At 37.6% G+C, this 24,452-nt stretch overlaps 1 protein-coding gene across 1 annotated transcript in view; it reads right to left on the bottom strand.

Annotated features, from left to right (window-relative positions):
* The window catches only part of TTC17 (tetratricopeptide repeat domain 17), an 81,151-nt gene extending 56,773 nt beyond the window's left edge, over window positions 1–24,378 (bottom strand). The window contains exons 1-9 of the mRNA XM_060764547.2: window positions 24,148–24,378; window positions 10,795–10,884; window positions 7,348–7,517; window positions 5,025–5,136; window positions 3,900–4,031; window positions 2,610–2,719; window positions 1,988–2,132; window positions 1,500–1,639; window positions 856–1,016 (exon numbers count right to left, since the gene is read on the bottom strand). Coding sequence (XP_060620530.2) covers window positions 856–1,016; window positions 1,500–1,639; window positions 1,988–2,132; window positions 2,610–2,719; window positions 3,900–4,031; window positions 5,025–5,136; window positions 7,348–7,517; window positions 10,795–10,884; window positions 24,148–24,309 — 1,222 coding nt within the window. The 5' untranslated portion in view covers window positions 24,310–24,378. The remainder of the gene's footprint in view (window positions 1–855; window positions 1,017–1,499; window positions 1,640–1,987; window positions 2,133–2,609; window positions 2,720–3,899; window positions 4,032–5,024; window positions 5,137–7,347; window positions 7,518–10,794; window positions 10,885–24,147) is intronic.
* Window positions 24,379–24,452: the final 74 nt, after the last annotated feature.

Here is a 24,452-nt window from a genome sequence, read left to right as displayed (position 1 = left end):
TAATTATAACTTGTGTCACGCACCAAGAAATTTCTATTCTGCACAGAACAGGAACATCTTACATATTTAACTTATCAAAAATAGATTTGCATCCACACAGCAACCTTAACCAGAACATCTGTTTGCAGTATAAAGAGCTAGTTGAGAATCTGGAAAGTCAAGACAAAAACAGCATTTATGTTCTCTATGAGATGGCTTTTGCTTATGTTCAGAGGATTTCATATTGTCATCTTACATAGAAGTAGCCAGGACACTGCCTAAGAATATGAAAAACCTGCAAACAACGATAAAAAGGTAGCTATACAATTAATTGTATAGCTTGTTGACCGAAAGGTCACAGATTCGAATCCAGGGAGTGGCGTGAGCTTCCGCTGTCAGACCCAGCTTCTGCGAACCTAGCAGTTCGAAAACATGCAAATGTGAGTAGATCAATAGGTACCGCTCCGGCGGGAAGGTAACAGCGCTCCATGCAGTCATGCTGGCCACATGACCTTGGAGGTGTCTACGGAGAACACCGGTTCTTCGGCTTACAAATGGAGATGAGCACCACACCCCAGAGTCGGACACAACTGGACTGCATGTCAGGGGAAAATATTTACCTTTACTATACAATTTAACTGATCACTATCACTGCCTACATTTAAATCAGTATCATTACCTACATTTAAATCTTTATGGCCCTGAAAGTCATGAGTAATGGTGGCTTGAAGTTCAGGAGTTGCACACACATATACAAAAGCATAGAGAACACACAGATTTAACTGACAAACCAGAAATTCTCCTTTTAGCTTTCATATTTGTTACAACCATAGTTGCTTTTCACATTTGCTAATGAACTCTCATGATATAATATACCTAGTTGTGCCTCTTTTGCCATTTGTGTCTCATGGATAATGTTCCTCAAGATCTGCTCTTCCTGAATCAGCTTGTGCTTTTCTAAGATCTCTTGTTGCCTCAAATAATGGTCATGCTGCTTCTGATATTCCTTCAGTTCATTCAATGTTCGTTGAAGTGATCTTGAAAAAAAATAAGTATCAAAGAAAAGCAGATTTGAGTTAGTTTAAATAGTATTTTCCTGTTCCATTATTTTAAAATAATAATGGTACAACATACTACCCCATGGTAGATTTTTCAAGTTGATATTTTTTTTAAAGTATCTCCGATTTTTTATTTATTGTATATCATTTTAGAAATGTTAATAGGACAATTTTTTAAAATAGGACAAAAAAATGTAAGCAACGAGCAACACCACATTAGGTTCCTTGTCACAAACAGAAAGATTCTATCAGGAGAGACACATATCTGCCAGTAATGTCACTTTCTCTTTCAGAAGAATTATGTTTGGAGGGAAGAAAGCATTCAGAGGGAGGGGAACATCTAAAAATTACATCTCTTCCCATTCCACTAACGGAAGGCTTGCATGAGTGGAAACACTCTGGCTGGGAGTCCATCTAAAACTATTCATGCATTTTACCTTGATTTTAAACAAAATACCATACCTATGCTGAGCCTCCAGTTTCTGCTCAAGTTTTTGCTGACAAAGAACCGCATGTTTTCTTTTAATTGCTTGCTCAAACCCTGGTTTGGCCTGTAAAGCATGATCATAACATAGTACTGAGTGGTTGTATTCCCCAAGCATCTGAAAAAAAGGAATGGGAATAAAGAGCCTGTTAGAAAAATTCAACTGATACTAAATATTTCTCTGAATTGTGTCACATTAGTTACTAGTTTTGTCAGACAACTGTTTTGAAAGACGAATTCTGTTAAATACAGCACTATCTATTTCAGCTCACAACAAACTCGGCCTCCCAATTCATATAAATGACAAATAAATTGTCTGTCAATTTACAGATTAATTACTCTGCAGAGATTGCTGGAAACAAATTATTCTTGCATCTTGATCATTCCATCTCCCTCACTGATTATGAAAACAGCTCGCCAATGATTGAAAATATGACTAATGAATGGAAAACAAGTTCATATTTACTGCATATATGTTTCCTAAAGTGTAATAGCTGGTGAAGACATCACTGTAATCCAGAGCTGCATGGACCACAATGGCTGCATCAGCAGAGAAGTGTGCTCTGTGTAGCACATTTGCCAAGTTTATCAGTGCAATATCTTTATTGTGTCTGAAAGAGAAAAGAAAAAAAGGCTGTTAATAAGCAGTTGGTTTATTATTTATTTATGTATTTATTTAATTAATTTATGCCATCCTTTCCCCAGGAAGGCAGTCTACAAAAAGTTTAAATTAGCTTATCATGCAAAAATGACAATGTTTTGTTCTAAACAGCTGACAAAATGTTTGAGTGATTGCACCTAGTTACCGAGGATGATTAGATTAACAGCATTTGCTACAATTTGGTTCAAATTAGCCAACATAAGCCGTACACATCTGGAACAGCTAGCACAGGCAAGAGAAGATGTAAGCTGAACCTATAGATCATGTACATCAAAAAATTAGAAGAAAATTCTTAACACATTAATGCATGCCCCAATCAAACCTAATCAAGACACATTTGTTTCCCTTGTTTATTTTAATTTGCAACCATACATCAAATGACACTCCCAGTAAAAACTATCTCTCTTACTCATGGAGAAGGTCTCACCTGCTAGAAAAATGTAGAGCCCGCATGGCACACTCCACAACTTGGTGTGGCTCATTCTTTATTCGCCAGTAGAAAGAAGCCATATTGTATAATACCCAGGAAGAAGAATTCTGTATAAATTAAGATAAATGATCAACATAAAGACAGATAGTGACTAAGCTTTTTGTTGGACATGGATGAAATCAGATTTTGAACATAATTCTTCAAAACAAACAAATTATTTGCAATGCCCTCTTTTTATAACAAATATTGCCTCCAAAATTAATTTCAACAAGCAGGAGCTGTCCACACAAGTATTAGCACATTTCTAATCTGAAGTAGGCAGGGAACAATTGAAGACACAAATACTTTTTTTAATTACAAATTTTAAAAGCTGTTTTGAACCATCTAGAAAAGAGCTTCTTAAACTTTTTCCCATTGTGACCAGACTGGCCTTCCTTTTTGTGGAGTACAGCTGAAGCATTTTCTGCAGACTCCACTGTAAACACTGCATTTTCTTGCTAACAGATTTGCGCAAATGGGTGATGTTCAGAAATCTTTTAGTATTGCCAATTTTTGTGACCCCCGGCACTGAGCTAAGGAGATCCCATTTGGGGTCAGGACTTAAGAAGCAGTGATCTAGAACACAAGCGGCCAACTTCCAAGGATTGGAAAACTGAGGACCATAATCTGCTGCTTGGTGTGGCATGGTAGACCCCTCAGTACTACCCCCCCTTCAAATAAAACATTCACAGGACAAATTCATGAATCATTTGGAAGCAGATTAGTGCTTGTTGGAGGTTTCAAAGAGCACCAACTGGCTTCTCTCTGGGGACTTTATTTTAATGCACGTGCCTCCTTTAAAGTCCTTTTGTAATTGCCTAATGCAATGCAATTCAGAAAAACTGCCAGCCCACCGATTAAAAACAACAAATATTGAACTTTTTATTATATGTACAAAGAAAGATGGAGGGAGGGGGAAGCAACAAAAATGAATGTGAAAAAGAAATAAAAGAAGAAAAAAAGGGGTAAATCATTGTCCAAGCCAAGGATGGGAATTCAATGCCACTGTTGCTGAACTGCTACAACTCTTGCCCACAGAGTTAATGCTAAGGAGCATTTTAAGTCAATGGTATATAAAAGACCACACAATTCCTAGCCTTGGACAAGTCATACATATAGATACAAGCTGACATGGCAGCATATGAGTTCATGTTGGGGGAAGTACATAATTGGGTAGTGTGTGTGCGTGTCCTTGAAAATTCTTATTTCTTAACAAAGCCAAGGTGGTCATTGTCATTGTACTCATACCTTCATGAGGCCTTCATAAATGCGATGACCAATCTCCTCTATGTTTCTTCCTAATCGTCTGGATAAGTAAGTCAATATGGGGTCCTCTTTAGGTAACAAGGGTGCCGAAAGATTAACTCTTTCTTGAATCCCCTAAAGAGAGAGAGAGAGAAAACTAAATTATATATGTAATGGGATTTTCTAGTTTTCTAGATTTTCTAGAGATAGGGTCTTCTCAGTGGTGGTCCCTCGGCTACGGAACGGTCTCCCTAGGGATATCAGATCAGCTTCTTCCCTATTAACATTTCAGAAAAAACGTAAGACATGGCTTTTCGAGCAAGCGTTTGCCAATACAGAGTAGCCGACATAGGACACTGGAACAACTGTACGATGGGACTGGACAATGTTTTTTTAAAATAAGGATTTGTTAATGACTTATGTTTTATCGCTGTTGTTATGATTTTATGTATGTTAATGTTTTTAAATTGTACTTGTGGCATCTTGTAAACTACCTCAAGTTGCCTGAGGGCTGAGAGGGGCGGTATACAAATATAGTAAATAAATAAATAGATAAATAAATAAATAGATAGTACTCAGCTGGACTTATCTGACATTTCAATGGTCTATTCTCTTGTTCTTCCACCATCAGTGCTGCCAGTGTTTCTGTATTTCACTAATGTGTTTGAAATTTATACAGGGACTGTGAACATTAGGATTGTGTGACAGCTAAGATATAACTAATCCATGTGAACCTTGGACATGAACTCAATAAAATAAGCAATTACTATGTTGCAAAGCAATAAACCACATAGGTGAAAACACTGTGGTGCATTTGCAAAAAAGGCTTGGTCAGGATTCCAGAGAATTTTAATTTACTATGGATTAAGCTGAACACCAGCATGTACCTTACCCATTTTGTTCTCCTACTAGAGGGAGTGGCTAAATGAACTAAAGCTAATTTTTTTCAACACACAGATTGAACTGGGGTCTGGTTTCCCATGACATTTTCAAACCAGAAGCACTAGTGTGACATCTGCTTGTGCTAGCAGGAGGCAGAAAACACAAGTGAATTGGATGTGTGCTCCAGCACATGAATATCTTAATGGATATGGAGAATGCTAGAAATATACTTAGTTGATTACTTACCCTTAAGTGTTGGAAAGCATGAATACTATAGGGAAGATCTAGAATTTTTGTACATTCTGGCTGTTCTAGGTCTGGAGGTAAAGAAGACTTTGTGTCTATATGGTCTTCAGGGCTGAAACACAAAATCAATGGGTATTTGTTTTCAATGAAAAAGCTCACCGAATACTAACAAATGAAATAAAGTTATGTAGAAATGCTGATAAATACCCACTGTTTTATTCAAATTTAACTAACACTGTTTTTTAGATATAACATTTATTAATAGCATTGCTGCATATTACTGAGGTATGTCTAGAAAACAATACTGAAGGTCTCTCCCCAAGAATGTTGCACCATTATACACAATAAAGATCTTTTAAATGATGTATTTTGAACGGCACATGTTTCCCTCACAAAGCAAAGACACTTTCCACATAGTTATGTAAAATCCCACATTATCTGCTTTGAACTGGATTATATGGCAGTGTGGTCTTAGATAACTCAGTTCAAAGCAGCTATTGTGGATTATCTGCCTTGATATTCTGGGTTATATGGCTGCGTGGAAGGGTCCAAAAAACCCCTAAACAAAGATAAGGTTCACTTTCCATTAGCAGGTATTTCCAATCTATTGGGGGAGGGGGAGAGATTTTGATTCCAATTCAATACTTTTGCTACTTACATCACCATCGTTCCCCAATGCACCACTTAAAGACCACAATGATTTTTAGGATGACAATTAACCAAACCCATCTATAGATGAACCTATGAGCACATAATTGCGCAAATCCAGGAATATAAAACTGGCATTAGTAGAAGAATGTGGAGACCAAAATGATTGTGGTAATGTGAAAGTATCTAAATTAACTCAATGTATACATTACAAATACATGTATCAACAAAACACAGAGCTGCCACATTCACATTAAGCAGAAACAATTGGTTCTTCTCTTGAGGTATGAAACAAGACCTTCATGTGAGTAAGAATAGTCCTTTAATGACCATAAATGTCCTATTCTTTATTGCACACGAGTAGACTCCAGTAGTCACAATAGGTATAGGTCATTAGGTCATTCAAGGACTATTCTTACTCACATGAAAATTTTGTCTCATAACTCAAGAGAAGAGTCAATTGTTTCTGCTTAATGTGAATGTGGCAGCTCTGTGTTTTGTTGATATGTGTATTTGTAATGTATACATTGAGTTAATTTAGATACTTTCACATTACCACAATCAGTCTCCACAGTTTTAGGGGAACCCATTTTTCTTTTCATTAGTAGAAGAATGGCCATTAATTCCTTTGTGAGAACAAAATATATCCTGCAGGGACATATCATTTACCTCAGCCAAAAGACATACTTCGGGAACACCTCTTGAACAAATAGTCAAGAATCAATAAGAATCTACATGACTATAATGCAATGTTTCCCAAACTTTGGTCCTCTACGTGTTTTGGACTTCATCTCTCAGAAGTCCTGACTAATGGTCAAGGTGACTGGGACTTCTGGAAGTTGAAAGTCCAAAACACCTGGGGGAAACAAACTTTGGTAGTCAACACTATGGTGAATGCATAGGGAGAAAATGTTACTAGTTACTGCTTTTAGCAATTGACACAGCTCTATAAGCACAGGTTGTGCTTTTAGTCATTACTGTTTTCAATTTCAACAGCCTAAGAACTAGGCAATTACTAATATTGTACAGATTGCATCTCTGTATAGTCAGATATATTTCTTAAATGTCACTGACTGAATCCACAAATAATCTTGTATAAAAGCCCAAATACTACTACTTCCTTGTCACAACCATGAACTGAGTTCTGATCTTATAAATAAGCTTTTCCTACCCTCAGACCTGCTACTTTCATGCCTTTGTATCTATAATACACACTAGAGGCTACATGAACCTTCAAGAAAAGAGTATGGTGGAAGGGTGTAGAGCAGTGGCTCTCAACCTGTGGGTCCCCAGATCTTTTGGCCTTCAACTCCTAGAAATCCTAACAGCTGGTAAATTGGCTAGGATTTCTGGAAGCTGTAGGCCAAAACACCTGGGGACCCACAGGTTGGGAACTACTGGTGTAGAGGGATCAGGAATCCATTACTCTGGCACATGTCATCTCATCAACACAGACAGCTAATTTCATTGAATGGTATCATGTTTATTCATCTAGCAGAAAACGCCTACTATTCAGGGTTCCCCCCTTCCTAACTCTGAGGTAATTCAAAGGTGACCAAATAATCCAAAAAGACATGCCTTATTTAATAAGAACTGGGCTAAAATCAGGTACAATTTGTCCCATCACCTTCAACTGTAACTCTTCTCCATTCATGTACAATTACTCACATCATACCTGATATCTTTGCTTTCTAAGGTAATATATGTGCCATCATAGAGATCCAAGTCCCCCAAGGGCACCTTCGCTTTAATGCAGTCTGGATCTTCTTTATTATGTCTTTGTTCCAGTCCTGTGTCTCGATCCTCATTCTCTTCTATATGGATCTTTTGAGCAACCAATTGTTTCTACAAGATGTGCAAACAATAAAATACGTACAAAATAAAGAAATTATTAACAGATATTAACATATCTCTATGACAATTTCAAGCATTTATAAAGGAATATTCTCAAAAATGTTCATAAATTTTTGTTTTTACAAAGAGCTGGACAATGAAAATATGGCAAATATTTATTTATGCTTGTTGAACATGGAACAGTAATTCATTGTACATGGATGTACAATATGATGTCTTGTGTTAGCAGAAGCTGTTTGCAGGAAATTGCCACACCATTTCTCCCAATTTCCCTTCCTTCTACAGTCCCCTGTACTATATACTGTATACTTTAAGTCATTTCAAGAGGATCCCAGCTCTTGAGAGAGACTTTTGGTGCCTGTTTACATCTTTACAAGGTGTAACATTGGTAATGAGGAGCTGGGCAAATAAGTATTTCCTATGGAATGACATGGCAGAAGCAATTTAACAGCTAAACAAGCAGTTAAAATTTAAGACACATTTAAAGATAAAGACCTGTCTCTCCCGGCAGGACTACCCAGTCAATTTTACACTATGAATTCTTACTTTACCTTTCGTAAGTATTGGTGCTTTCATCTTTGTTCTATGTATTTAATGATATTATGTTTTATCTGTGGGTTTTAACTATGTTGTACACTGCCTCAAGTCACGAAGAGAGGAAAGTAACAAATAAAATTAATTACGATTATAATAAGTGCCTCTCTAGATTCAATGCTCTACCTTTCAATCTTCAGTAGACATAACAGTAGATTTTATAATGTTCCTTTAAAATATTGATGCTGCATACAACACTTAGTTTAAAAAATTAATTTTGTTGTTTATCTTAATTATTGTTTATGGTTTGCACTGTTATTGTGTTGTATGCCGCTCCGAGTCCCCTTGGGGAGATGGGGCAGGATACAAATAAAGAGGTTGCTGTTGTTGTTAATACCATGGGAGTAAAGCATGAGAATTTGGGTTGGTGGTGTTTTTTGCTGGTACAATTATTTTGAATAGTATTAACAACAATAATCTTTTATGACCTGATGGGGGTCGGAGTGAGAGAGAGAGACTATGGATTCTGTTGGCTTGGCAATACTTCCACAGAAGCCCAATAGTCTTATTATTGTTATTAGGTGGCAACAACCAAATTATTATTATTATTATTATTATTATTATTATTATTAAATGAAATTAAGAAAGTGGAGAGATTGCAAAGGATAGGTTTGGTAGAGGAAGGCTGGTAGAACTTGTGTTGGTTGTGTTTTTTGCTGGTATAATTCTTTTGAATAGTATTAACAACACTAATCTTTTATGTCCTGATGCAGGTCGGAGTTAGAAAGAGACAATGGATTCTGTTGGCTTGGGAAAGCTTCCATAGAAGCCCAATAGTTTTATTATTATTATTATTATTATTATTATTATTATTATTAGGCTGCAACAGTCAAATTATTATTATTATTATTATTATTATTATTATTATTATTAAATGAAGTTAAGAAAGCAGAAAGCACAGTGGGAAATACAAATAATAGAGTCCCCCCTCGGGGGTTGAGAAGGGCAGGGTAGAAGTATACGGAATAAATAAATAAATAAATAGAGAAAACAAGTGTTGAGATTGCAAAGGAATTATTAGGTACTGGTGGTAAGTTTAGGTAGGTAGGTAGGTAGTTTTCTGAAAAAGAGGGCAACTAAAATGATCAAAGGTCTTGGGACCATGCCTTATGAGGGGCATCTTAAAGAGCTGGGTTATGTTTAGCCTGCAGAAGAGAAGGTTAGGAGGAGAGATTATAGGAGCTGGGGGGAGCTCTGGTGTGGGCTTGTCCATGAGGTCACAAAGAGTTGGGAATGACTGAACAAATGAACAATAGCAACAATAAATATGTGAACGGATGCCATAAGGAAGAGGGAGCAGGCTTGTTTTTGCTGCCCTGGAAACTAGAAGTCCAAGCAATGGGTTCTAATTACAGAAAAGGAGATTTCACTTGAATATTAGGAAGAACTTCTTGACTGTAACAACTGTTCAGCAGTGGAGCTCCTTCCTTAGAAGCTGTTAAACAGAGGCTGGATGGCCATCTACCGGGAGTACTTTGATTGTGCTTTTCCTGCAAAGCAGGTGGTTCAACTAGATGCACCATGTGGTCTCTTCCAACTCTATTATTCTATGTGTCTATGATTCTATGACTAGACCTATTGTGGAAGGATCTGGTTTACTCAAATATTGGGCAGCAATTTAATGATCTAAAGGGAATCAAAATGCTTGTGATAAAGAGGTTAACTTATTGAGGGAGGTTAGAGTCAATGCAGAGAGAATGGGAGCTTTCAGAACAGGCATATGAAAACTTCAACCCTCCAGGTGTTTTGGACTAACTCCAACAATTCCTAACAACCAGTAAACTGGCTGGGATTTACGGGAGTTGAAGTTCAAAATACCTGGAGGGCTGAAGTTGCCCATGTCTGTCTTAGAACATTCAGAAAGCCTGGATTCTCAACTTAGGTGGAGAGAAGAGATAGAGAGGGAATGTGGGAAACTGGACATTTGCTTAAGAAGGTATCTTATATCCCTACTATTGTGCTTTTTAAAGCTAGGTGTTTTCTTCAGTGTGCCAAGAGTTGGCATCATATGTGTATCTATTGGCTACAGTTGTTTCTTTTCCTGGAAAACTGTTGCAGAATTGCAGTAGATAGCTCATAGGGTGGCACTAATCAATTGGGCAATTTCTTTGAATTGAACTGTCCCCCACCCCATGACTGAAATTAAGAGCAGACCATTACCCACAAGTGCACCGTTTTGCCAATACTGTGCCACTTAAAAAAGGTTTTGGTACAATTAGTAGTAGCTAAATTGTTACCAGTAAATCTACCAGGATCAAGCACCTGCTGGTCTCCACAAAGCTACTTGGGCTCATGCAACAAACATTGACTACCCTTTAAGCCAGTTGCCTGATCACAGACTGCTTCTGAAACTCCACCTGGTTTCCAAACAAACTTGCTATGATTAACTAATCACACTTTCCTATGAGAAAGGTCAAAGGTTTTATTACTATATGTGAAAAACAAAGACCATGAGGACCCCCAGATGTTGTCAAGCTACTCACCTCTCATCAGTGGCTAAGCTAGCAAGGACTGATCCAACATCTGGAGGACCACTTTTATGAGCATATTGTGGGAGCAAGTTTCAAGGATATCTATTTAAAACTTTCTTAATATAATTTACAGGTAAAAGTAGTGTTTCATTCTTCCAATTTTATACAAAGTAGTTTGAAAACTAATTCATTGTACAACTCACCTCCAGCTCTTTGAGGTAGTTAACAGTTGTTTCTTGTCTCATTAGTATCACTAAATCATGAGGATGCTTCAAGTTCATTGGTGAGTCGACCTGAAAAAGAGTTCGAAATAGCCATAGTTACAACTTTTAAAAGAGATTATTCAGAGTCATTTTGATGAAGCAATCCTGGCTTGCTAAATCACAGTGTAGCAGCAAGACAGGAATGAGTGCAGGACACAGGTCCTTACCTCATGGTCTGTAAAAATTAATTACAATTCGGAGTGCATTTGCTGAACAGGATCTTAAAAGAGTTTGAATACAATTTAAGAATCTGGTTGTTAAAGTACCATTAAGTCATAGTTCCCCATTTTAGATGAAACTGCAATTTAAGGTAATCACAAAGAGTATGCAAAGATGTGCACGTAAGGGAATGGAAGCAATGCTTGCGCCATTTGTTAAACAATGTCTTAACAAATCAGGAATTTTATGCCTGAACTAGGTCTTAAATACTATTCACAATTATTAATGTTTAGACCAGAACTGATCCTTTGGTGTCAGGTAAAGTAAAATATGTCTTTAATAATTTTTTGAACTGGGGGATTAAACTAAATGACTTTCAAAGGTACAATAAATAAGGTTTTTTTAAAAAAAATTATTCAGGCAGGCATTTAAACAAGAAAGTTGTCAAGAGTGAGCTGAGCCAGGTGTGTGTGTATTTTAACTGTTTTAAGTGTTTTAAACTGATTTGTATGTTTAATTCTATTTTAATATTTATATATTATAGATTTAAATTGTAATATTATGAGCAACTCTGTAGATACAGCAGCTATTTCCACCAAGGATACAACACTGTTTAAGATGTTATAGCCCATGTCATCTAACAAAATTCTAGGGGAAAATGTACTCTGCCTGCTAAGATGAAGACTTAATAAAGGACCAGATTTTTAAAAATTAGCTTAGCAAGAATTCATTTAAGAAGACAAAATATTTAGTCATCTACTACTCAGAGTACAATTGTAAGGTGTTTAAGGAATGGGAGGGTCTAAAAATTATTGAAGAATTCAAAAAACATTTTTTTGCCAACCAGATGCACACACGAATGCCCAGAAGCATGTGCAAGACATGCAAATTATGGCAGGAACAAAATAATTCCACTGAAATTCTGTTTAAGGAGAAAGGTAAGTTGTTAGCTTATGTTTAACAACTTCCATTTCTGCCCCACTAACAAGCTGGTCTATCTCACAAGAATGTTCTTCCTCAGCTCATATCTATGATCACTGTCATACAGCTGTCTTAGTACTAAGTGACCATTATTTGGAATACTAAAACCAAAACTAGCTTTCTGCAAAACTAGAAACCATTAAGGCCATTAAATTTTTTGTTTAGGGTAGGAAACAAACTGCTAAAGAAGAAACACAGAGTAACAGGGCACCTGATTTAAATTATAAATTAAAACATGAAATAAAATTTCATGAATTTAAGATTAAATTGAAATATAGAATATCCCAAAATGTTTAAATGCATAGTTTTGTGCTTTGAAAATCTCTGCTGAGAAATACAGTCCCTCTTCTCACATTTTTCTATCTAAATAATGACATTTCCTCTGAGGTTTTCAATACCAGTAAATCTATCAATAGGGTGTAACATTATTAAGATAAAATTTCACAATGAGTAGATATGTTAATCATTAACACAGTTGTTAGGACATTGTAAGTGATAAGTTATATCAACTTTGCTAAATGTCAGCAAATTGTTTCTCCTGCGATGCATAATGAGTATGCCAGTGCACTTTATATAAAAACATAGGTTTGAGTCCATCATTTTCTGAGGTGCATAATGAAGAGTGAATTATTTTTTGTTACACAGATGGAGATTACATATATTATGTGTGGAATCTGCAGCTGGGAAATAATTCCACACAGCAAACATAAGCTTGTCTATTCAAAGCCCAATCCCAAATAATTTGTTGTTGTGTACCAATGGCACAGCAGGTTGAACAGCTGAGCTGTTGACCAAAAGTTCGGTGGTTCAAATCTGGGGACTGCGGTGAGCTCCTGCTGTTAGCCCCAGCTTCTGCCAACCTAACAGTTCAAAAACATGCAAATGTGAGTAGATCAATAGGTACCACTTTGGCGGGAAGGTAACAGCACTCAATGCAGTCATGCTGGCCACATGACTGTGGCGGCGTCTACAGACAATGTTGCCTATTTGGCTTAGAAATGGAGATGAGCACCATTCCCCAGAGTCGGAGATTACTAGACTTAATGTCAAGGGGAAACCTTTACCTTGAAGTCTTGCCTGACCTATGACAACTCTCTGGCAAACCTATCATGGGATTTTCTTGGCAAGATGTGTCCAGAGGACGGCGACTAAAATGATCAAGCGTCTGGAGAACAAGCCCTATGAGAAGTGGCTTAAAGAGCTGGGCATGTTTAGCTGAAGAAGAGAAGGCTGAGAGGAACCATGTTAGCCATGTATAAATATGTGAGAGGAAATCATAGGGAAGAGGGAGCAAGCTTGTTTTCTGCTGCCCTGGACACGCAACAATGGCTTCAAACTACAAGGATATTCCATCTGAACATCAGGAAGAGCTTCCTGACTGTGAGAGCCATTCAGCAGTGGAACTCTCTGCCCCAGAGTGTGGTGGAGGCTTCTTCTTTGGAAGCTTTTAAACAGAGGCTAGATGGCCATCTGTTGGGGGGGGGGGTGCTTTGAATGCAATTTTCCTGTTTCTTGGCAGGGGGGGTTGGACTGGATGGCCCATGAGGTCTCTTCCAACTCTATGATCCTAAGATTTATTCAAAAGAGGGTTGATTTTGTCTTCTCTGAGGCTGAGAAAATGCGACTTGCCAAAGTGGGTTTCCATGGCCAAACTAGGATTCAAATCCTGGTCTCCAGAGTCATAATCCAACATTCAAACATTACACCATGCTGGTTTTCTCAATGGGTTTTACTTCCAAATAAATGCATATAAGTATCCAACTCAATTTATTGAAATATATGAGAATAAGAGATCAGTCAAGTTTTAAACATTACCATTGGTTAAAAGATCCACCACTAAAAGCATATGTGATTATATTTCTTAGTTGTGTATTTTAAATCTGATACACAATGTTAAGGTGAACATTCAAGGAAAATATGTGTGTGCATGTATTTGTATGTATATGTATGCATATGTGTGATCTATATCTACAGGGTGTTTCAAAAAGATGACCCAAATTGAAATGGTTGCATCTCTGCAAACACGAACTACCCATGAATGAATCTTTTACCACTTGAAAGGTGGAGCCTTGAGTTTCAAAAGATTACTACTAGATGCCTCTCCCAGTGCATAAACAGCCCTTAGCCTTAGCCATAACATAAGGTCTAATTAATTACTCTCCACCTGAAGGGTTATTTTTTAGCCTTGTTTCTGGCTGAAAGTTGTTAGTAAAACTTGATAACTTGATAGCCGATTAAATCATTTCTAACTTTTGTGTAAATGTAACATGTTGTAATAAACTGCTTTGAAATTGGGTCCATCATTCTGAAACAAGCAGTACCCACATTATGAACAAGGTAAGTTCTGTAGGTTTCTTCTTCATGGCTATGTATAGCCATATACATAAGCTTTGGATAACATAGGTTAGGGTTAACACTCCTGTGGTGTTTGTTTTGCTATCTGTGCCTCTGTTCAGAAGATTTCACCTCACTTTCTGACCCTGTGACAATTGGATTTTGAAAAATGTGGCTTGTTGTGGAAACAAAGATTGGTGATAAAGCTTCAGTTGAGACACTTTTTTCTGTATATTGAGCTGTAAACCTGAGAATATACATCTTAGGCAGCTGTAACTGATTCCACACAAGGAGATCTGATTACAAAATAAGAGTAATTTCCAATAGGAGAGCTGAGCAGTTGAAAACTGAAACATGGGTCATTATATGCTGTGGACTGAGATAGGGAATCCCAGATTCAGAACTGGGAGATCCATTGAAACACAGCTAACACATCTTTAGGAAATACTCTGGGAAGACTGGAAGGTACCTCATCACTATAGGCTGTGCTATGATCACAATTTCACGGAATGCAGCGGGCACATAAATTGGTTTTGGCAATTACTAAGTCAGAACTTGAAAAAATGCATGGCAATTGTAACCAGAAGCACTGAAAAGAAGATTCTACTTTAGAAATTGTAACAAGATTTAATGGAAGAAAGCTTAAAGATGAAACATAAACACAGAAAAAATGAAGAATCTTCAATACCAGGAATGTCTAAAGACTATCATTCAATGTACTTCTAAGCCTACTACTTCTAAACATTTCTTATCTCACTTTTTGTTATCCAGTATCTCAGCTGCCACATGGTGACTGCTATGCCAGAGATATTTCTATCAAGAATAAAGAAAGGAAAAAAAGGAAAAAAGGGAAGAACCTTATTATTGTGTTGTTTGCCCTAGTAACGTCTCACTGTCATCACCATAACATGTTTTGCATGGACAATCTCAAATCAGGATTTTGATTAGCATGATAAACTCTCTGCACCAATTAGCTTTGACCTGTATTATAAGAGTACCACATGGCCCTGCTTTATTTCACATTTCAAAGTTCTGATTTTGATCTGTCAAACACTATATAACTTGGACCTTGAGTGTTTTCAGTTCTTCAAAGGAGTTAACTCCTCCAGAAAAGTCTTTCCTTGAAATCCGACTTTTTGCCAGCTGCTTTGTTTTGGAACTCTTCCTCATACATACAGGGATTCAAAATCTGATCTCCAGAATCATAGTGCAACACTGAAACCACTACACCACATTGGTTTTTTGAATCTGCTGAACCTTGGGTACAAAAAAGTCATATTATCTTTCCGGTGTTTTATTTTTTTAGTTTCCTTTTTAAAACCTAGGGGAAAAAACTTTAATAAAGATGAGCATCAACAGATTCTATGCAGCCCTGTATTGTAGTTATATTAAGGCATTCCCAGGACAATATGTCTTTTGTGTTTTAAGAAAACAATTAAAATAAAATCTGAGAGGAAACAATGATAAACTTATACCAAGAATAACCTTATACTAAGAACAACTGAAATTCTATATTCTGGGAATCAGGTAAAACCATGAAGTTTGCTTTGTATGTGAATGTTTAACACAATGTGTTCTGCTAGTAATAAGGGACATAGTTTTGTCTTTTAGTAAACATGTTGTGAGGTAGTTGTTGACAAAAACATTGGTCTAAAAATATTGCAGCTAAATCAATAAAAATATTTGATCTCTATTCTACTGGGATTTCTTCAGGCAATTGTGTACTTTCCAACCTTTATTTCAAGGTCAGAAGCTTCATTTGTAGGTTTATGTTAAAAATTGAAGTACATTAGATGCTGAATTCAAAGCTGGACACCTACTTTTGTATTTGCACTATGCCCATGTAGTATACTTGAACCCTTGAGGCCTTCTCGTGAAAAGTTTGGGATAGCAGAGGAGATTTGTATAGTAACTAAAGAATCTGAATGATGGAAGCCAGTATTAGTGGAGATGGAACTTAATTCAAATTTTCTTGATGGAGAATATTGCTTCTTCAGATTTTGTATTACCTTTACTAGATGCCTACAGAAATGCACACCCACATGTTTCAGATGCCTATTATTCTTCCTAACCTTTTAAAACAAAGCAAATAAAACACAAAAGGCACAAAGATCCATACAACCACAATTGGCAGAGTAAGACTGAGACTGCAAAATAGCAAAAGGTTTCAGCCCTTGGCAATTCTGCTAACCCTAAATACTAGTTCCCTTGAGGGAAGGGTGGATTCGAGACAGCAAGAATGGCCACTTCCACAACATAGTCAAACAGAACATGCTTAAGCTTTGCGTTTATAAAAAACTGCAGAAAAATATCCAGAACAGAATATTGCATTTTTAAAGCAAAGTTCTGGTTTCAACTACAATAGTATGAAGACAGAAACTAAAGAACCAAGATAGACACATTAAGAACGGATAATCCGACATAAATTCAAGACCGCCTTTTTTCTGTAAGTGACAATGGTGTCAGGTAGCTATCTCCTGGATCTGCGTGCTCTTCACCCACAAGCAAGCAGTTTTATGTGCTGCCCTGTTTCACCAATGTCAAGGACATCTCCCCGTCCCACCACATCCATTTGATGTCCCCTTTTCAATGCAACAGCAGCTGCACCACTCACTGACACTAACTGTAATCTTGCACAAGTCACCTCAGAGTGTCATGCTTCAACCCTTTTTGTTCAAGATGCTGAGAGAGAAAGAGAATATGTATGTTTATGCTTAGGCATGCATCCGAAACTCATTCAGAGAAGAGATCCTGCTATACCCCTCACTCCAAAACTGAAAAATATGATCCAAAGCAATGCCTTTAACACATTTTAGTCAAAAGTGTGATTTACCTGCTTGCGCTATGTTTTCCATTGATTTATAATGCTCATTATAAAATGCTGACCTATTATGTTACATGTAATGATAGAAGCTGAAAAAAGATAGATATTTATGAATGAGTCATCCATCCCGTACGAAAGTTACATTTGTTATGTGACACATACAAATATTGATTTTCTATTGTAATCTTTCAGTGGGCCTTAAACAGAATTGATGAAGCTACAGTATTTTCGGAATGATAAAAACCTATTTTTGAATGTGTGAACAGATATGCTTATGAGCAAAAATAGCTTAAGATCAAACCAACATTGACTATTTCAGACTATTTTAATGTTCTTCTCAAACGTGTTATGCAGGTATGCCTTAATTAACAAAGTAGATGCATTTTTGAACATTGCTTCTTTGGAATCAAAGGCAGAAATAACATGAAAAGAGCAGGAAGCATTAAAGCAAGAGAGAGAAAAATTGTACCTGAAAGTATTAACCATTATCTAAACACATTTCAACATTTGGGTCCTTTGTGTTCTGCTGCCTTAATAAGCTCCATCTTAAAATCCAGTATACTTTTCTGGGATTCTGGTGCTTTCAAGTTGCATACTTAATGGTTAATTCATATACTGATTTGTTTTGCGAAGGAGTAGTAAGTAACAGGCATATGGAAACATAAAACAATTATGCTAAGCTTATTGCATAGGAATGCCTGAACAATAATATCTAAAGTAGTAGGTTATGGATCATCAGAACGTCAAAGTAGAGAGAACAGATTGAACCAAGTGACAGGTTTGATGAATAATACATGCCCACCAGATTACAAAGAAAACCTATCCTCCTTTTTCACTTCATCATTTGTGGTTTTTAATGCTAGATGAAAAAATGAAGACATGTATATATCCCCCACATATCTTATTAATATGTTTTAATACGCTCTACAAGATAGGAAGCAGCAGGCTATTTTTTTAAACAGAGGAAGTTATGCCATAAGGACTAAGACACAGAACAAAACTAGAGAATTGTGATAGACAGGATGTATACTCAGATGTACTCGAGACAATGGTGGAAGCAATAGTAAACACAGGCCATGAGGGATTGCATGAAGAACATACCCTGAAGTATGCTAACAAGTTTGCCAGCAGGAAAGGCATGGAGGAAATCTCCATTTGTTTGAGCGTACACGTGTGACATGGCAGCTGGTCTTTAACTGAACAAAGTTATGAAGTAAATACAATTACAAGTAATGCTAAAGAAAGTCTAAACACAGATATACAGCATAATGTTTATTCACTGGTTAAAACCAGCACTGTTCTGTATATGTAGAACAAGCAATTTCATTTTGTGATACAGTGAAGAAAAAGTGCATGATGGGATATAATAGTGTCTTAAAAATCAGTTTGAAAATAAGTGGAAAGCACCCAACACAATACTGGTTTACAAAGGTGCCTCTAGCCTCAAACTAGAACAGGAGACTTTCTGTGAGTGCAAAGCTTATGTGGCGAGGTGGGAACGATGAATCTGTTCCTTCACCTATACTTACTTTTGATGAAGAGTCACCTCCAAAAATATGGTATAATGGATAATGGGCAGCCTCAGAAACAGCAACACATATTAAAACAATGAAACTTTTTCTGAAGATCGGGTCTTATTGGACCACTCAATAACATTAGTTTCAGTCTACAAGTCAAAACACATCCATGACATCAATATCAATTCAGTAACATATTATCAAAAGAAAAAAAAGACCAAGCTGCTGAGAAGGACCTGTTTAACTAGTAACTCACTCGACTATATTGCACGCATTCCCAAAGAATCAGTATCACTGCCTTTTTTTTCAAATAATAGGAAACAATCTACCTCATCTAATATTATGTCTACAATCTTATTGACACTTATTTGTGACCAATGTCTGAAGAATGATGCCTAGTGCAAGATATTTTATTAAAATTTCTTAACCCTGTAGTAGTGCATTTATCAGTATACTTTTTAAAAATATGGCAGATATCTCCAGTTCAACCACATTTCTAATTATATATTGGGATATTTTCTGATACACAATAATGCAACAGCAACTAATGAGGAAAAAAAAGAATCTATGGTCACATAATATTCTTTTAAAAGTACATTTCTGGCAAACCACATATACTTAGTAGATTTTTATATGAGCAATATCTCCAATGCCTTATTTAGCCACTGTTGCTTAAAGAACCGATGGATATTCCAGTTCTTTCTAATCCGGAACATGGAATTTTATCTGAAAATAATAAGCAACATGCTGTAATTCATTCCAAGAACATTAAATCTCAAGATTTCACAATGTGCTCCTCAAATTCTCTCTTTCTAATGCAATGTAGATTTAAAAGGTAGATTTTTTTTTAAAAAAAGTAATTGTATTTTTGGTTTTCAAAACACTGTAAGTAGTACTAAGGCAAGAATCCAACATTGTAACTGCATCCCAACTATAGCATTTGTAGATACAGTAGAGTCTCGCTTATCGAACTTTTGCTTATCCAGCGTTCTGTATTATCCAACGCAGTCAGCCTGCTGCCCAGATCCATGATTGTTTCAATACACTGCAATGCTTTGGTGCTAAATTTGTAAATACAGTAATTACTACACAACGTTACTATGTATGGAACTGCTTTTTCTGTTGATTTGTTGTAAATCATGATGTTTTGGTGCTTAATTTGTAAAATCATAAGGTAATCTGACGTTTAATAGGCTTTTCTTTAATCCCTCCTTATTGTCCAACATTTTTGCTTATTCAGCTTTCTGCTGGCCTGTTTATGTTGGATAAGCAGCATGTAACATACCCTAAAAACTCTACTAATACGCTTTAGAATGATGGACTTTCAAAAGGGGGTTTCTAATGAAAATGAAATTTGTTATAAATATTAATTTGCATGTAGACTTAAGTCTCTCTTGAAAAATAAGATAATTAATATTAAATGATCAGAACAACACATAATAGCTCTTATCAGGCTTGCTATCAAGTATATTGAGTCAAAGGAGATTTTTCAATATAAATGAAGAACTAATGTGATGATGTTTCAAATATGACAGTTCACTCTCTTTACGCCAAATGCAGAGATTTCATTTTCACCTTACAAAAACTGATTGCTCTATTCTAGGCATTTCATTTTCACCTCATCAAAATGAAATGCTCTAGGCTGCCATCAGTCCTGGGCATTCCACGTTTGCTTGCTATTTTTTATATTGTGAGGGTATGGTGGGCAAAAAGTGTGAAGCAGAAAAATAGAACAAAGAAGCAGGGTCAGCCCTGGTTGGTACATGGATGCAGACACTGACAATGAATACTAGGTGATGTTGGCTACACTTCAGAGAGATGAATTGAAAAAACCACAGCTGAGCCTACAAAAACCCTATAAAATACATGGGATTGCCATAGGTGCTTGAAAGCACATACACACTCAAGCTGTACAGTGGGGAAAACAGTTGCAAGACTCTGTTGTAAAAAGGAAATATTATAAATAATTATTTACTTGTGATTTAATATGGCTTACTGGTCAGATCTCTGAAAAAGCTATAATGCAGTATCAATGGGAAGATAGGTTTAAATTTATCTACTTAAAAGGTGAGCTTTTCTTTTGGTAATTTAAACTACCTTTACGTAAATCAGGCATGGGCAAACTTCAACCGTCCAGGTGTCTTGGACTTCAACTCCCACAATTCCTAACAGCCAGGCTGTTAGGAATTGTGAGAGTTGAAGTCCAAAACGCCTGGACGGTAGAAGTTTGCCCATGCCTGATGTAAATCAATACAAACAGCACTGGTATCATCAGAACTTGCCACCTAAGAGTAGTCATATATCTGTCCTCAGCAAAAATAGGACTTTGTACATTCTAGTCTTGCCAAGACTTTCTTCATTCTTTACAGCAAGTATAGGTCAAGTGTGGACTTTTAGCCACTGCTGAATTATATTTCCCAATATTTCCGAAATTAGCTACTGTGGCAGTGAAGTTTTAGTTCCTGAAGGCTGCACTTTACCCACCCTGCCTTGTGTAATGATGAAAGACTGAAAGCTGAGTAAGGAGGACAAAAGTGAAACTGACAGGAACAATCATAAAACTAAAACCAGTTATTACAAAGCTCTCTTCCAAGTACTTTAGGTAAAAAAATTCTTGGTATGATTTTTACAGGAGATATTATTGGTTTACAATGAATCCCACAGGTATCTGATTTGCTCCTGTAGGAACACAATGCTGGACTAGAGAAGTCTTTTAACTGATCTAGCAGTATTCTTATAATTCCTTCCTTGTTTATTATTAGGAAACAGATTTTAAATATTGCAGACAGTATACATTCAGTGATCAGATGATTGCAGCTTAAGAAAAGGGGAGACGTAATAGATGTCCATAGATTTATGTGGACTTAAAACATCTTTTACCTTCTCTCATGATGCTAGACCAACCCAATGAATCGAATTGGCAAAAAGTTTATGATAAACAGAAGGAAATTTCATAAACAGATAGACAGATAAACAGAAAGAATTTTGGGAATTCACATCCACATAACGTAATGTGGGGAGAAACAAGATATTATGCCATTTTAAAACAAGAAATAGACACATTAACATAGCACTGTCTTGTAACTATATAAGTCTATCATGTCCAAAGGCCCTGCACTTTGCAAGATTAGATGTACAGTGGCAGCAAAGAAAGGCTGTTGCTTGAGAGCTTTTCAAATGAAACTTCATGGGCAGTCTGCTAGATAGAAAATATAAGGAGGGGAATCCTGACAGGAGAACTCTTACTAGAGAAATGCATAGCAAGGCCAAGCACAAAAACACATCCTTACTGAGAAATAGAGTTCTCTAAGAAAGAACAACAGGATTGTATGTATCACGAAACAGAAACTCCATCTCATAATGGAAGCGAGTGGGATGGAGGTTCAACCTCAGTTTAAGACAGAAACGGAAAAGATTTTACCTCCAGTGACAATTACTCTGGGAATCAAGTACAGGTTGAATATTCCTAACCCAAAATGCTTTGGATGTTTTCCCCAAATTCTGGAATATTTGCATATATATAATGAGATATTTTGGAGGTGGGGCCCAGGTGTTTGAATGAAACTGATTCATGTTTCATTTCATAATTGAAGGGTGATTTTTATACACAACTTTAAAAATAATTTTGTGTATGAAACAAGGTCATAGAATCAGAGTTGGAAAAGACTACAGAGTCATTGAGTCCAATCCTCTTCCATGCAGGAAAAGCACAATCAAAGCACCCCTAGATATGGCCATTCACCCTCTTTTTAAAAGCCACTAAAAAAAGGAGCTTCCACCACACTCTGAGGCTGTATATTACACCGTCACTGGACAGCTCTCACCACAAGGAAGTCCATCCTAATGTTTTGATGGAATTTTTCTTCCTGCATATGAATCTGGGCACTCTGATCCTTCAACAACCCATGTGGGAAATTTTGGATTACTTCTGATCCTCAACCTGGTAAGGTACAACAGTGTTCCTCAAGCTGATATGGGCATCACTCTGCTTCTCATTCTAACACCTGGGTCCCACCTCCAAAATATCTCCTGTGTGCCAGGGACAATTTCAGATGTTAGAGTATTTTGGAATTCTGGGTAAGAGATACTCAGTCTGTACTTGGGATGACCAAGACAGCTGACTTTTCAATTTTTGAATATGCATACACATACATACATACATTATATTACATTTATTTATATATCACTTTCCTCTCTTAAAGAGGACTCAAAGTGGTTAACGCCACTTAAAACAATACAGCAAGCCAGTAAAACAATACAATTTACATTTTGAAACCTACAACATAGGTTTGTACAATTTATAACCTATAACCTACAGGGACACTGAAACTATAGTAAAAGGTAAAGGTAAAGGTTTCCCATTGACACTAAGTCTAATTGTGTCCGACTCTGGGCGTTGGTGCTCATCTCTATTTCTAAGCTGAAGAACCAGCATTGTCCATAGACTCCTCCAAGGTCATGTGGCCAGCATGACTGCATGGAGTGCCATACCTTCCTGCCGAAGGTAGGATTGATGTACTCACATTTGCATGTTTTTGAACTACTAGGTTGGCAGAAGCTGAGGTGAATTACGGGAGCTCACCCCATTCCCTGGATTCTAATTGCCGACCTCTCAGTCAGCAAGTTCAGCAGCTCAGCGTTTTAACCCGCTGTGTGTGTCCTAAACCTGTAGTATTTTCAATTTTTGTTATGCGTATTTTAATATCTGTATTTTAATAGCATTATATTTTACTTCTTGTTGTGTCCCACCTTGAGTCACGAGGAAACAGTAAAGAAATAACAAGAGCAATGAAATTATTATTGTGGTTATCCTGGATTATTGTGGGACCCAAGTCTAAACGTGGAATTAATTTATGTTTAATGCACATCACATAAACATAACCTAAAGCAGGCATGGGTAAACTTGGGCCATTCCTCCAGGTGTTTTGGACTTCAACTCCCACCAATTCCTAACACCTCCAGGTCCTTTCCTTTTCCGAAAAGGAAGGGGCCTGAGGCTATTAGGAATTGTGGGAGTCAAAGTCCAAAACATCTGGAGGGATGGCCCAAGTTTGCCCATGCCTGACCTAAAGGTATCTATTATAGACACAGTATTGAAGTTGTGCAGACTGAACCATTACAAAGCCAAGGTGCCACTCTCTCAGCCACCTATGTGGACAATTTTGGATGGTCCCACACACAACCTGATGTCTGAGGAAGGCGACGCTCCCCTTTTCCTACAGTATTAGTGGCCATTGCCTGCCTTGCTTCCCTGGAAGCTCTCACTCCAGGGACCGGCCCTGGCCCAAGGCATAGCCTGCCAGGGCGCCACAGGGCTGGACTCCGAAGCAGAGGGAGGCAGGCAGGCCCCTCTCGCCCTGAGGGGGGGGGGGGGGCGTAGGGGAGGGGTGAGGAAGGGGAGCCGTTTCCATGGCGACCGTTGCCAGGACAATCCCTGCCCGCCCGCCCGAGCGCGTCCTCCCTCTCTGCCTTCCTGACCTGCTGCTGGATCTTGCCATCCTCGGTGACCACCCAGTGGGTGGTGGCGGCTCCCGGCGGAGGCGCCGAGCCCAGCAGCACCAGCAGGCCGAGCCCCCAACGTAGGGAAGCGCCCGCCAGCCTCCGGCCGCCCCACCCGGGCACTCCTGCCGCTGCCGCCATCTTCCTCAAGCCCGGCCTGCCCGCGCCACCCGGAAGCGGAACGCCTTAGGCCGCCATTTTGGGGGAAGAAGGATGTGGCGGGCAACGTTGTGAACATAGATCTAGGAAAGGGAAACATCAAGAGTGCCACATGGGGATGGAAA

Source organism: Anolis sagrei, chromosome 1, assembly GCF_037176765.1.
Source record: "Anolis sagrei isolate rAnoSag1 chromosome 1, rAnoSag1.mat, whole genome shotgun sequence".
NCBI lineage: Eukaryota > Metazoa > Chordata > Lepidosauria > Squamata > Dactyloidae > Anolis > Anolis sagrei.
The sequence above is the reverse complement of the archived record's forward strand: the minus strand, read 5'-3'. Positions and strand labels throughout refer to the sequence as shown.